This window comes from Scatophagus argus, chromosome 2 (assembly GCF_020382885.2).
Source record: "Scatophagus argus isolate fScaArg1 chromosome 2, fScaArg1.pri, whole genome shotgun sequence".
In the NCBI taxonomy this organism is placed as follows: Eukaryota; Metazoa; Chordata; class Actinopteri; family Scatophagidae; genus Scatophagus; species Scatophagus argus.
In genome coordinates this window covers 6787657-6803502 of record NC_058494.1, presented here as the reverse complement: position 1 = coordinate 6803502, position 15846 = coordinate 6787657, and the positions used below count along the sequence as shown (strand labels likewise).

The window sequence follows — 15846 nt, the reverse complement described above, 5'->3', positions numbered from 1 at the left end:
GACTGCTGCTTGGGTTAAAGTGGTTACTTTATTAATGTTGGGGTCATTTCATCATTGTTAGTTACAATAATAATTCTGGTTAAGCTTTGGGAATGATTGTCATGCTTTAATAACAAGAAAGCAATGAGTGTCAGTTAAACATCAGCATTCTGTGTTAAAACCCGATGTGTTGACTCAACCTTCCACCCAGACCTCCTCCACCTTACATTAACATCACATGACTTCCTCACTTGCTCACATTGCTTTGTCTTTTGGATGTAAACTTGGGGCATTTCCTCAAACAAACTGATGCTGTTTTCTTGTGAGGACAGTCTCATCTAACAATGTGACTGATTTGATTTGATTTTGTCATTTTTAATCTTCCATAGCTCTCACCTCTGCCAGTGTGCAAGCATGAGTGAGCTAGTGTGCGTGAATGCGTGGGCAGCTTTTCGCTCAGTATGTGCACATTATACATGTTTGTTTGTGGGCATGAAGGTGGGCTGCGTTAAGTTTCTTCCCGGCAGCTCCCCAGATGTTGTTTTTCCCTGCTGTCATTTATATTCAATCATTAATGGATTCTGAGAAGATCACATTTTCAGCAGTAATATGCCTAATATGCTGCTCTTTTCTTTTGATTTGTCATCCTACTCTCCTCAGTGGAAGCACTGTCCATGAGCGTGTTAGTTTAATGAGTCTTTTTTCCGTGAAGGAAAATCCCCTTTGTTGCTAAGGAGGAGAAAGAAGAGAGACAGAGAGAAAAAAAAGAGGGAAAAAAGAGGAAGAATGAGAAATCACCCCTCAGCCAGAAGGAACCCTCTAAGTGATCACGTGTTTCCTCTGGGTTCCCAGGCCTGGAGAGGCTGTTATGCAAGCAACAGAATGCTGATGGCAGAAACACTTAAGAAGTCCTGTTAGCAGGCACAGGGTCCATTCGACTTCCCCCTCAGCCGCTGCCCCTGGCTCTATGACTGTGTATATACTGCAACTCTGTGTGAGATTACGTAACATTACCGTTCCCATGGTCGGCAGCACAATATGGAGCTCTCTCACCACCTTAACTTTGCCTCTGTTCCTTTGCCTTTGAGCTGGATAAATGACTTTACTCTCTGTCCACCAGCCCGTGCATCCGTCTGTCCTTATATTCCTCTATCCCCACTACTGCACGCAAGTCAACCTCAGCCATCCTAAGGCTTGGTTCCCTGCAGGTGAATTCTGTGAGAAAGGTGTCTATTTGAAACTGACATTTACATTTGAATACATCCTCAATGGGCTACATCCCTATAGGCACAGGTCTTTAGTACAGCTAAAGGTTCTTAGTGACTGGGAAAAGAGAATCACACCTTTTTGGCAGCAGTGACCCTGATCTGTCTGCTCTTTTCAGTTCTGCACTTGGAAGACCCAGAGAGCAAGGCACTTTGTCGAGGTGATGGTAGCATGCCCCTGAAGTGTAATACCTGTCTGAGGATGATGGTGATAAGAAATGAAATAAGAGCTGTGACAAAAGATGAGGAAAGAGAAAATGATGTGAGCAAGAGGAAGAATGGAAACAAATGTCATGGGTGAGTGCTTCTGGAGCGGGGGAGTCTGGGAGTATAAATAGGTCTTAGCCCTGTGAGCTACAGAGCAAACGCTCCGCACACAAACGTTAACTCTCATAGACACTCACATGTCCAGACACACATATAGACTCACTTTCATCCGCGCTCTCTGCCACTCTTTCCCTCCCTGCCTCCCTCTCTCACTTTAACTCACGCTCAGTCACGTGCTAACAGTATGAGAGGCTGGCTGTGGCAACGATTATGTGCAAGTGTGTGATGCTGTACGGGTGAGAGTGACTTTTCTCTTTTTTCAGTTTTTTCTGTCTCACCCGAGTGAACTAACAATGAAACATGGCTGATGATTGTCACAGACCACATCTGATTCTTTCCTAAAGGTTATTAATGTGAAGATAAATAAATACATTTATCTTATATTTAATTTTTATCTGTTCATATGTAGACATGGACAATGTGTAGTAATGAACTAGTCCTCAAAAAGCCGCAGATCCTTATGTATTTCAAGTCATTTTATGTATTTACATGAACTGTTTGTACTTGCCTCAAATTGCCCCTTGAGGGACAAATAAATAAATATTTTTATTTGAACTGAAATGGTCTTGTTTGACTGGACCACAGCAGCAGCCAGTATTTGTAAAGGTATCCTGCTCTTGACCACACTGTCAACATGAAATGCCCTGATAGTGAAATAAACAGAGTGACCAACTAACCCACACTCCATTCTTTACATCCTACCACTGGTGGGAAAAAGGCTTGTATTGTTATAAAGTCATAACAGTGTTGTATTTGTTTCTGCAGACTTCAAATCATCAAAAACATTAGACTCAACCCATATGTAGCAAAGTTCAAGTTCACAAGCCATGTTCTTCTGGTTAACTGTCCTTTGGGCCTATTTTGAATTCCTATTGTCTTTGCAATCCAGTGTGGAACTTCTTGTTTTTAGATATTACAATTCTGGCACCTACTCAGGCCATTAGAGAACATGTGGTTTTCTACTTTGCAGTTATCCAAGATTACAGGTCTCGCTTTCCCTAGTTGGTTTGTTGTTTACTTTCACAAATGTGTGCCCCAGCTTCCTTCCAGCATCCTTTTCAGCTTTTAAAATGTGAAAAAGAGACTTCTGGATACTGTATCCTAAAAAAAAGTTGCATCTTCAAGCACAGCTTCAAGCTTCAAGCACATCGGGAATATGATCAAATGGCACACATGCCAAAACTGCAACCAAGTAAATGCTCCTCTTCTGTCAGTAACCAACAAAAAGTTAAATATTCAAGGCATAAGGAACCCTTTCCAGCTACAGTAAAATGCCAGTTTCTGTGTGTGTGTGTGTGTGTGTGTGTGTGTGTGCCAAATTTACCCACTGAATACTGGGCCTCTAGCTTGGGCACAGCTGTCATTATTCTCACACAAAACTAAGCCAACCATACAGCCAAAGTACAAGGCAATTACTCTGTTGACTGGTGATACACACAATCCATGAACATAACCAACACAGACAGACAGACAAATAATATTGCCTGCGCGCACACACACACACACACACAGAGAGAGAGAGAGAGAGAGGTTACAAGATGAGAAAATGCAGCTGAATTTTCCAAATCCCAAGAAATGCCTCAGTAGGAAAAAAGAGGAGTTGAGAGAAAAGGCTGTAGACTAGATATATAAAGCAAGAGAGACATCAATACAGAAAGAGAGAGAGAGACGAAGGAGAGGAAAGCATGAGTCAGCAGTCTGCCAGAAAGAGGGAGTTGAGAAGCAGGGGAAGGGCTCACAGGATTTAGCTATCACCAGAGCCCTGACAAAAGAATTTCTGGGCTCACTTTACTGTGTGACTGTGTGACAGTGTGTGTGTGTGTGTGTGTGTGTGTGTGTACGCGTGCATGTGAATATTTGTATCATTTCCTCAGCAGAGCGTATGTGAGGCCATCAAAACTGAGGAATTTGTGTAAAACCACAGCAAAGAATTGGCTTATGTCTCTGTTTTGAGCTTTGCTGGACAGTTTAGCTAACAGCATGACAGAAATACTTTAATCTCAAAGGAACAGTTCAGCAGTTAGGAAATATGTTTATTCATGTTTTTGCCAAGAGTTGGAACTGATACCAATTCTGTCTATTTCACAAGTTAATCTGCACAGAAAGGAAAATGTATTAGCATCTGGTTTTTCATTAAATTGTTATGTTTACAAGTATTCAGGAAGTAACTCATCATGGCCACTGGTTGTAAATAGCCTAAATAAGAGCACCCGACTTAAAACAACAACTTGTCGTTTCACATTTTTGTTTGGATTTTGAACAAATGAGACCAATTACATTCATTGGTCAGTTTTAGACTTTGAGGCCAGGCTAGTAGTTTCATGCTTCTAATCCTCATGCTAAAATAAGCTAAGCTAACAATTTTCTTGATTTAGATGCTTTGTTAATGCATACAAATTACAATATCAGAGTAGCATTGATCTTCTCAGCAAGAATGTAAGTTACTATCTGCATTAAAGAGACTTGGCAAATCAGCCCAGGATAGGAGGGTTCTGCAGCGGGTGATGAAAAAGTACCCATCTGCAGAACATCAGCGATATCAGTGAGAGGTGAGATGAGGTGTTTGTGCAGAGCTTGAGGGACACTAAAAGACAACACCCACCACAGCAACAGCCTGTCAGACAGATACAGAAGTATGAGCTACTGTAATACCAGACTATAGAACAGCTTCGTACCTCCGTTGCTTTTCCATACTCCATCATAAAAATAGTCTATTTTTATGCCTTATTTGTGACTCTTGGGTGAGAATGGACCAAAATAGTTGTGAGTCACAACATCAAAGAGTAATGAGCTGAAAGCAGCTAAAAATCTCTGTAGAGCTGAGGGGATCCTGATAGCTTTATCATTTTGAGCGACACTTTTGACATGCAAGCGACGTCCTGTGATCTATCCATTGTTAATATACTGTAGAGAAACTGATTACTGTTGCTTTAAATACAGAGAAAATAATACAATTTAATATATGTTATAAGTCAACAGTAGTCTTTTAAAACAATCCACCCAATGGTCTCTTGGCTGTCTTTAAATGTGGATTACATTAATTATAACTCTAACAAAGTGAACCAGAGTAGACTGGTGAAGTTCACCTTGGATGTCTAACGCGACAGCCTTTTTGTTCAACGCCTGGAGGTGAACAATTAGGTATGCTGCAATACTAGACAACACTCTTAGTAACCATATTCACACCCTGAAGAAGTGAGAGGTCTTTGAGGGAAAAGAGCACAATGTCCTCTTCACCGTCTGTTCCTACTGACTTTATGTTATACCACAAAAAGTACACCACAAAAAGACACAATGGAGACTTGTCTTCCTTTGGAGAAAAAAAAAGAGAAAATTTGGGGGTGTGAATGAGAAAGAGACAAGGTGTGGAAGTTATAAACTAAGAGCCTGTTTACGCCTGGTAGTGACCGTATCTGTCCTGGGTGATCCGAACACAAGTGGACAGCTCTAAGTAAAATGTGTGAATACAGATCTGATCACTCAGACCACATTCTGAGGTCATCTGGGCCACACTGAAGGAGCTGAGGATGTGGCTGACAAGGGTAAAAAGCACCTATGCTGGTAAGAGAAAATAACAGTAAAACATAAAACCTTTTTTTTCTTCCCTCTGTTGCCCCCACCCACCCTGCTTTTGTGTATAATCAACCCCAGAAAGCTGTTTGGGTTGAAAGGACAAAGAGGGAAAGAGGGAGGGAAAAAAGAAAGAAAAAAGAAAGAAGAGTCATCCACTGTCTCAGTCCAACAACAACTGGGAATGACTCTGGACAGACAGAGTATTTCCAGAGAAAGTCTCATCAAGATCATAAACAGGACTCTCTTTGCCTGGAATGCCTGGAATTTAAGCTCTCATTAAATCTTCAAAAACTATGTGGCCCTTGGTGAAAGGGTCACACAGGGCCACATGTGTTGTACCTATCATATGCATAGAATATTCCTTGCATGTATAGCTGTGCACTTCAGTGCACTATTTTCTATTTTATCACATTTGTGGAGGTGGAGGCAGGAAAGATTACATGCAGAATATACTCAACAACATGTGGATCTACTTAGCCAGACTAATTGTCCAGTTGTGGAGCCTTGCTGTGTGAGAGATGTGTTTACGGTATGCTAAGGTTGTGTGGGCATCTGAGCGTGCATGTGTGGTGAGCTGAAAAACTTTATTTTCTCTTCTCTTCTCTTCTCTTCTCTTCTCTTCTCTTCTCTTCTCTTCTCTTCTCTAGTTTATCACACTATACTTTTGGTCAGTAAGGCTTTGAGTCAAACAGTGAGAGCTGGACTGCAAACAGATGGAAGTAGTTAGGGCCTGTACTACTGTAATGCCACAGTTTAACAGGATTTTTTTTAATTGAGTCCAATCTGTCTTCAGCTCTGCTGCCGTGCCAGATGCCCCAATCTGCAGTCTGTGCCTTCAAAGCTCCTCAACTCACAACTTTTTACTGTGAACAAAGTCTCTTGAGCTTACTCAAGATTCAGCTGAAGCCGCATGCTGTGAATTTACTGTTTCACAGTTTTATTTTTCTTGGAACATTTCCCAGTCTTATGTTACTCACTCCCTCAACCATATGAAAGCCCACAGGCACCCACACACTGAAAACCCAGTACTGGGAAATGCACTCAGATCTTTTACTTAAGTACTAATGCCACAGTAGAAGTCATGCATTTCAAAAGTAAAGGCACCAAAATACGCTCTAAGTACCAAAAGTAAAAGTACTCATGATGTAACAGTCCATTTCAGAATCATACATATTATCATTGTTGGACTTTAATTATTGGTCCATTAATTAGTTTATCAGCCAGCAACTATAGCTGTCAGATAAATGTGGTGCAATGAGGAGAGAAATATAATAGTTTTTACTCATTATCTTTATTATTTATGCTCTAGACGTATAAATCAGCATAAGGCATCATTTCTAAGGTGAAGCACACGTACCTCAAAATTAAGTACAGTCAGTGTACTTAGTGTACTACTACCACAAAAAAAGTCAAAATGCAGAGGGTTTTCTTGATTAGTCGGGATCAGCAGCTCAGCAAATGCATTTGTGTGTGTGTGTATGTGCATGTGTGTGATTGCAAACAGCAGAGAGATGAAGCTGCTTAGCATTTATTAAGCGCTGTTGCTTGCACTCAGAATGTCATCAGGTTGAATGACTCACAGTTCGACATTATATGAGACCTTACAGTGGTGCCCCACTATAAATGCCTCTGAGTCCTTATCTCTGTCTCTCTGAATGATGAAGAGAGCATCATGAGAACATGTGACTGAAGGTCCATTATTCCCTATGAATGCCTTTCCTGGAGGTCTAGAGTCCCTCACCCCAACCCCAGCCTTGTCTAAGCTACAGGACGGAGCTAAGAGAAAAAAAGAGAAAAGAAGTGAGAAATGAATGGGAGATAGAAATGCATACAGGCCAGCTTTCAGGATCCCTGAAAATGTATTTTAAAATCTCAAGCTTTTATCTTTCACATTAAATATTCAAGACAGAAATGTGCAACAATCAAAATTAAAGTAAAAAAAAAAAATACTCATTATGAGGAAAAATGTCCCCTATGGCTGTTGTAGTTGGTTGAGGTGAAGCTCATTTTGAGCTCTATTGCATTTTATTAAGAACTCATCTGATTGATCAATAAATTGATCTGTTAGTCTAAAGTTTGAAATAGCGAAAGTTAATCCAGAACCCAAAGTGACACCTTCATAACACCTGATTTGTCCAACCAAAGCATTTGAGCAATTGAAAAGAAAAGCAGAAAATGCTCACGTTTGTAAAGCTGAGACCGTGAAATGTTTTTTTGGGGTTTTTTTTTTTTTTTTTGATTAATTCGAATTAGAATTCATCACTCATTAGAATTCCTGGTTAGTCAATTCATCACTTAAGCAGGACTTGCTTTTGTGTTTAATTCATAACAAAACCACATATTTTAGAAGCTCTTTGTATGTTTTGCATTACTGTCAGAAAATGTTGCAAAGTAAAAAAAAAAAAAAGATTTTTCTTTTTCTGCATGTGCTTTTGGATGTTTATCAGTGCCCCTCACTTCAGCTGTATGTAGACTGCTGCAGGACTGCACACATACAGCACTCTGAGCGTCAGTTGCCACGTCAGGAGTCAATTGTTATACCGCACACGCCATCTAGTGGTCTATTTGGGAATCATAATTTGGGTTTAATTTAAACCAGACCGGGTTTGGCCCGTAGATGGCGGTACATTCATTGGTCGGTGGCTTGAACAGGCGTTGAACGAGACCTCAGTGTGAACATGAATGCTTTACAGGGAAATGTAGTGCATATATTCTGTACTGTATTGGATATAAATGAATACACGTTTCTAATTTGAGCATAAAACAGGAAGTCTGTTTAACAAAAAGATGTTTTGATCGGATGTGAGCTCTGTGGTCTGTTCTAATGTGGAGTTTTGTCTGCATAAGGACAAACAGCTGTGTCTTCTGTCTGTCCCACTGAAGTAGTCTGGCGCTGTGCTATGACAATATGTCTTGGCATGACTAGAAAACTGTACACTCACACTCAAACAACTGGGTCAGCGACACACACACATAGGAACACATGTTAGAGGAAGACTTCCACTGCCTGATATGGTTGTAATTTGTCCACTGTGGTAGTCTCTCGTTATTCTGTCAGCATATGTTTCCCTTTTCTCTTGATCTCTTTCCTCTCTCTCTTCTTTTTTTCCATCGTTCTTTTCTCTATTTTTCACTGTGCTGCGGTCCATAGTAGCATAACGTCATCATTGGAGACACGAGTACAGATCAAGACTAAGTCTATTCTAAGCAGGGGTGTGTAGTAACGGATTTCACTGTGTCTGGTTTTTTAAATATAAGATGCAATTTCTGTGTTTGATAAGCAGTTCAAAAGTATTCAGATTATAGTACATGTTTTTTGGTTATTCAAAATTACAAACATTGTCATTATTGGAGATCTCATTACATGTTACATGTTCAGTAATTGAATACATTTCAAAGGTCCTAATCATCAGGTTACCAAGGAGAGTTTGTTCAAGTTAACTATACATAATTGTATTCTGACTCATTTAGAAGAAAATGCTGCCAAGCTGAGTTTTTTATTTGTTTAAGACTGCATTTGGAGCAGCAAAGCAGCCCCACAGGCATCTTCTGTCCTCATCTCCAAAGTCGAGAACATTTATTTTATCTACGGCAATTTCCATGGCCATAACAGGAGCAGCCAGTGTGTGTGTGTGTGTGTCCGTGTGTGTGTGTCCTGGTGTCCACTTAGGTTTGTTTAAATGAAGAGAACGTCCCCCGAGTGCAGGGAGGAGAGATGAGATGTAAACAAAGGCGTCAAACTGCTGCCTGTGCATGTGGACAACTGCTGCTGACGGGACTGGACAGAAACAACTGTACAGCTCCTTTTTAGGAAGCTTTTATTCTTGGAGCTTCTTACAATATACAAAGCAATATATTTTCTTCTGCACTATTTTGATTGTTGCAATAAACTACTATGTAAATCAAACAGAGGCTGTATGAAAAAAAAACAAGGAAATATTCTGCTCACCAAAACGCATCCAACAAAATGTTCATCAGAACTGAAAACAGATCAGTTCATATTTGACTTGTTCAGAATTCTGTGCAGTATGTTGTCCAAGGCCAAGTGGAGCTTCAATGCCAGAATACTGAGTCCTGGCCCACTTTACAGAAACTGAGGGTGCTGTTCTTCAGGGCACAACAACTTGAGGGTGGATGTTGAACAGTAAGTCGTCATTGCCTCGCCGAATCTCAAACAGGAGAGGCTCATCACTTTGCAGCACCTCACGGATGTCTTCAGCGGTCTGGACCGCTTGTCCGTTTAGTTTGACTATAACGTCACCCTCCTTAATCCCTCCTCTAAGACACAGAGACAAGAGAATGAAGTCACTGATTTGTTGCCTGAGGTATAATAACTGTAATGTAAAATGTGCTCATGTCAACAACACATGACTGACTGTAGTGTCATCATTTGTGTACACAAATTCCTTGATCAGAACAATCATTTTTCTCTATAGTCCATAAATAATAAATAACTTCACAGAACCACTTGACAAGCTTCATGCTGCTTTGATGAAATGCAGCGTTTTGTGTGGATGTGCTTGGATGTTTGCATGTGTGTGTGAGCATACTTTTGTGCTGGAGTGTCAGGTATGACCTGTTGCACCAAAACTCCACTGCTGACCTCAGGAAAGTCCAGATACTGACGTTTCAACTGGGATAATAGACTGAGACACACAACAACGCAGCAATAATAATAATAATATCAGTTTTATTAACCAACACTGCACATAACATTTACCTCCTTTCAGATGTAATAAAAACACGTTAGTTTCACTGTAAGAAAGCCAAACATTATTTAGCCAAATGCTAAATTAAATGATTCTCAGGCTCTGTAATCAAGAAGCTAATGTGTGTCCGTGTGTGTGTGTGTGTGTGTGATATGCTACAACTCACGCTTTGGTGACAGTAAGCATCCTGATGCCTAAAAAACGTCTCTTCACTTCAGAGAACTCTGAAAGCAACACAAAAGTATAAACTGGACGGAGTGATGGACCACCTCTAACGTGTGGACAGTCATGGAGACTCCGTCCGTAGCTCTCACCTGCATCCGACTGTGGTTCCTCTGTAAGTCTTCGCTGCAGTCTTGTCTTTTCTGTTCCAGCAACAACAGCAACAACTGGGTTGGGATTTACTAAGAAATAAGCTCTTCACACAAAGTATTTGTACAGGTAGGTTCTCAAAGTACAAAAACTGAATCAGTGTGCTGCTCAGGCTCTGACCCCTGACCTTTGCTGTGTTTGGCCTGTGACTCTGTGAGGAAGCGACTGATTCTGTCTGAGGGTATAGCGAAGGAGATCCCCGCTGTCACTTTCAGAGTGTTGATGCCAATCACCTCGCCATCCTGAAATAAATACACACATGTACAAACATACAGAGCGCACACACAAATCATTCCTAATGGCTGGATCTCAAATACTGTCCAAGAGCTGGGGTACATTTACAGGCTGAGAGACAGAAATATGGCATAAAATGAGGAAAGTGTGTGGGGTTTATTCAGTATTTAGAGGCTACAATATCATTTTAATCACTACAATTCAATTATTATGTGAAGGAAAACTGCATAATTCAACACATAAATACACAAGCACTGATGCAAAATATATGCAAATGTTAGCCTGTTATCACACTGAACTGCCATTTTGTTTTTACTTTATTAAAATAGCTCAAAGAATAACAGACAGTGGACAGACATTCAGAGGTCTGGAGCTGAGCTATGCCAATATCCCTCACTCAGCACTCACGAGTTTATCTGAGGTCCCCATAAGTCAAATCAAGTCAGTGATTACAGTAGGAGTCGTTAAAGCAGTTATATGTGCACATGTAATATGTTAAGGCTTTAAACATCAGTTGACAGTGTTAAAAAAAATTCAAAGCCCAATCTAATGCCAGTTTTGCATTTATGGGGTAAGAAGCTCATGTGGGTTTCAGATATTTCAAAAGACAGATTTAATTAGCTTTGTTTGTATTGTAATGAAAATAAAATTATTTACACTATGTTTCAAAAATATTTTCATTATAGTTGTATTTTACATTCGTAGCTTCCTCCATGATGTTCAAAAGTCACATATCAACAGATTATTTTACTTATAATACATTGGGCTAAGAGATATTTGGGGCATAACAGGACACAAACCGTCCCACTGACTAACCCTCCACAGTCATTTAAGTCATTACAGCTCTACTCACCAAGTTAACAAGAGGTCCTCCGGAGTTTCCGTACTTTTCCCCCCGAAAACATGAAATATGAGACGGAGACAACTGCATCAATGAATTCTGACACGTGCAAAAATCGATCTAAAACAAAACAATGTCAAAATCTCTATGTGCATCTGCATCAAGCTGTAAGCAATAACAGGATACAGTTGTGCATACGGATGTGTGTGTGTGTGTGTGTGTGTGGACACATATTCCTGTAGTTGTGGGGATAAAAATCTGTTTGCACAGTCACATTGTGAGGACCCGCCTTACTTCTGGGGACAAAATGCAAGTCCCTACTATGTAAGTAATTAAACATTATGGTGAAGACTTGCTTTAAGGTTAGGCTGAGGTTAGGGTTAGGTTAAGGTTAGGGTTAGGTTAAGGTAAGGGTTAGGATTAGGCAAGTAATGTTTATTGTTATGGTTAGGTGGTGGTTAAGCCTCCAGGAAATGTATGTAAGTCTGTGTAAAGTGATGGAGTGATGGAAACAAGACTGTGTGTGTGTGTGTGCGTGTGTCTGAGCTCACATTAATAATAGCGTCAGTCTGGATGTAGTCCATGTCTGAGTCCTCGATGCCCAGCTCCTTGCCGTCCCTCTGGGCGGTGCTGACGATGCCGGTGGTGACGGTGTTCTGCAGGGCGAAAGGGCTGCCAATAGCAACCACAAACTCCCCTGGTCTCAGGTCAGCTGAACGGCCCAGAGACAACACAGGAAGCTTCTTCTGCTCCAACATGGACACACACGTGTGCACAGAGAGACATGTCAGATAGGGATGTATTGGGAAAGATGGATGGAGAGAAAAACACAAAAGGATGACAGGTGGAAGATGGTTGCTAAAGGGACGGAGAGAAAGAGGTTAATGCTTACAAAGCTGTCCAACAATTTAGGATATGGGTGTGAGAATACACACACCAGCGCTGTGTCTCTGAGTCACAGTGCTGGTGCTTATGAAAGTATTCCTGCTAGACTTATGACTGTCTAGCAGGAAACTGTCAGAATTTGGCACATAGAGCCGTCAGGATGTGGGTTCTTGTGCAATAGTGGAGAATGTTTTTTGTATTAGGGTCAAAGATGTAGAAGATATCTGGAAAATAACATCTTTAACATTACTTCACTTTGAACAAGAAGAGAAGGTGAAGAGAGTCATTATGATGTTGACTGTAGCCTGTGCTTGGTGCCGATGCTCTCACCTGAGGATTGACCTTGATTGTGGCGATGTCAGCCTTCCTGTCTATATCTCTGACCACAGCCTCATACGCGTCGCCGTCGTGGAGCTGCACACGCAGCTGGGGCCTCCCCGACGCCGTGGCAGCTGTGGTTACCACGTGAGCGTTGGTCACAATCACACCTGAGTGGGTCACGATAAAACCAGAGCCACTGGAGAGACGCATGTGACGACCAAACAGAGGATGCCTGGAGACAGAGAAGAGAAGGAGACAGAGAATGAGAAAGCAGACAGAAATAATCAAATCTTGCGTTTTGAAAGGCAGGCCTTCTGTTCTGTCAGGATGAAGTTTGAATTTGACATCAGTGAAGATAACATCACAGCTTGTGAATTCACAATGCATCTGTACCCAAACAGTGACATAAGAATAATTCAAATCTTCAGTGGAAAACACACACACACACACACACACACACACACACACATGCACATCGCACCTTAGAAACAGTTCAATGTGGACAACGGCAGGTGCTATTTTCTCCACCACATCAGCAATGAAATTGAACTTGTAGCGAGGACTCCCAGGACGGAGCAGGGAATGACCTGTACTGACACAACACACTGCACCGTTAACAAAAACACACACACACATCACAAGGCCCACATTCAGGATGCTTATTCCCCAGTGAAGTACTGCCAAAACTCAAAATATGTTTTAAAATAATAATAAAGCCAACTTCTCCAGCCCTCTGTCCACCCAAAGCAGTCCTACCTGCGACTGAACAGGGTCCATCGTGCGCAAGACTAACTGCTGGTCTCCCCTGCTGCTGGGCTTTACGGCTGGCTGCAGTCATCTTACACGCATTACCGTACGTTTTCCCGTCACTTCCACACATCTCATGCTCGGTCTTACACCGGCAGACCCGCTTGGAGCCTCGCCGCCTCCCCGCGGCGACCAGCTTGCACTCCAGGCCATCCCCGCAGGGCAGGTCGTTTTTGCGGCCACAGGGGTCTCCCTCCCGCGGCGAACACACCAGGCAGCAGTTACATCTGTCCAGGACGTACCCGCCGGAACAGCTGGGGCTCGGACACGAGCTCACGTCGCACCGGGAGGTGCACAGCTTGTCAGAGCGCACAGCTCCGGTGAAGTCGTGCGTAAAGAGAAACGCTGCTGCAAGTACAAGTAACTGCATTGTGATCCCGACAGAAAGAACGAGCAGATGGCTTTAGATTCCTTATCTCGTCATATTAAATGTTACTCTCCACACATCCACCAGCCGGGGTGTTTCTGTGTTCAGACTGTAAATAACACAAGTTCAGAAATACTCCACTGGTACCTTGGTTCTACCGCTCAGACTCGTGGCGCTGCTGAAGCGCGCGTTCCGAGCTCTCTGTAGATTGAACCACGGACGACGACGAGTCATCGGCGCCCGCATATTCTGACAGCCTTGTGACTGTGCATTAGCTTTGCACAGTGCTGATACCTGAGCCGCTCAAGAAAATAAAACTGATAATGTGCACCACCTAGTGGGGAAAAACACATAACAGCACAAGTTAAAACATTTAACCCGACTAAGCCGACTTTAATCTAAAATGAGATAGATCAGTTAATAACTAGTAGTTACTAACTGAATGAATTGTAGATTTGGACAGCCGTGTTACATGTTTGATGATTGCTGGAACATGTGCTGCAAGACGAATTTCCGAAGCTCTGTGTAAAGGCACGATGAAGCCTTATCTTATCTTATCTTATCTTATCTGAGCCTGCAAAGTCTGCAAGAGAGGTGAAGTCCACACACGGGATTCAGCCCACTGACATACTGTATATCGACTTTATAAAGATAGCAGTAGTAGTTTACAGTCGTAAACGAGCTGCTATCGCCACCTATAGGCAAAATAAGTAGTTGATACAGTGTTTCAATTTTAGTACGCCCCCTGCAGGCAGGTAGAGCTACTGCTGATTCTTTTATTTTATTTTATTTTTTTTTAATAGCTGCTGTTTTTTGTGTGTCTGAGCACAAAGTAGGACACAGATGTAAAAAATAGAATTCACGATTGCTGAATCTCATTTAGCTGCTTCAGTTTCAGGGTGCTGGTGTTGTGCATGCTGGCGTACATGAGCAGAACTGAGGCGCCACATGAAAAGGATTCTTGTGTTGACACGTAACCTACCTCTTTGCACAGTGCACCAGATGTTAGCTGAGTTAAAGTGCAGTGACAATAACACATCACTATACAGCATTTTGTGTTTCAGCCTTAAGTTAATAGCCTTTACATTTTATAGGATTAAAATGTAAAAAGTAAGCGTCTGTATCAATGCGTTTATTTTCAAGCAAATATAAAGACCTGTCATGGCATACTCCACACATCACATGTTGAATTTGAAGTGATGACAATTTGCATCTCCTCAACTGCTGACATATTTTCCCACTTGGTGGCAGTGTTGAGCCCTGCCCCCCCACCCCCCCTTCCCACTGCTGACACAGACACTGATCATATTACATATTTTATTTCCCCTCAGTAAGAATGTATGGGTGCTGCCGTTGTCTAAATGGATGAGTTTCTGTGTGGTGACACTTTTGAGCTCCTTCACTAGTCTACCAGTGTCATGGCTGGGGAGGAGCGCACCGTAGAGGAAGGATGTGGGTGTGTGGTGGTACACGTGTTTCATTTGCACATGCATGTGGAGATGCTTCAACGAGAGCGAGTAAATTATGCACGTGTTTGTGTCCACATGATGACATCTGCTCATCAGCGCTTCATTAAATGCATTGTAAGTCTAACCTGCAGCATGAACTATGAGGATGCTCTGCACCTGTACGTGTGGTATCACTGCTTTCTACAAGGTGACTGATCACAAGGTTGTTTCCATGACTTTGGTGTCAGCATCAGCCCTTAGATCCCCAGCACTTCAGTTTGTCAACAACTGCCAACACTTTTAATGACAAATTACTTGTTCCCATTTATCAGTTTCAATTTTTTTTTATCTAGAAAACTTGCCAATCATTCACCAATTCAAGTGTCTCAAATATGAGGATTTTGCAGCCTTTCTCAGTTTTATACTTTAGATAAAATTGAATATCTTTGGTTTCATGAACGCTGATTCAGAAAACAAAACAAAAAAAAAGTAAATGGAAAATTCTAAATGTTTTTCTTCTCACCCAGTCAGTTTTCACACACAGATTCAACAGTTATTAATAGCTCACTTTCACTGGACGCATTACGCTTCCAGTCATCGGTCAGTCATTAACTAGCCTGCTCATTTAATGGCTTTGTCCCAAGCGCATGGAAACCGACAAACAAGTTATCTCGGCTCTGCTGAGCACACCTTTGTCAACCGTAAATATACACTTATG

The 15846-nt window shown here is 41.7% G+C and overlaps 1 protein-coding gene across 3 annotated transcripts; it reads right to left on the bottom strand.

Moving 5' to 3' along the window:
• Window positions 1-8945: 8945 nt before the first annotated feature.
• htra3a (HtrA serine peptidase 3a) lies at window positions 8946-14248 on the bottom strand. Of its 3 annotated transcripts, XM_046403982.1 has the most exons (11): window positions 14120-14248; window positions 13263-14014; window positions 12988-13093; window positions 12516-12738; window positions 11852-12046; window positions 11313-11345; window positions 10353-10467; window positions 10168-10242; window positions 10020-10077; window positions 9695-9790; window positions 8946-9422 (listed from the first exon to the last, which is right to left on the bottom strand). In XM_046403982.1, the coding sequence occupies exons 2-11, from the start codon at window positions 13681-13683 to the stop codon at window positions 9254-9256; spliced, it is 1491 nt and encodes a 496-aa protein (XP_046259938.1). In that variant the 5' UTR covers window positions 13684-14014; window positions 14120-14248; the 3' UTR covers window positions 8946-9253. The 3 variants fall into 3 exon arrangements, with proteins under 3 accessions (XP_046259938.1, XP_046259930.1, XP_046259947.1); XM_046403974.1 differs by having other exon boundaries at window positions 13263-14181; XM_046403991.1 differs by having other exon boundaries at window positions 10168-10218; window positions 13263-14176.
• Window positions 14249-15846: the final 1598 nt, after the last annotated feature.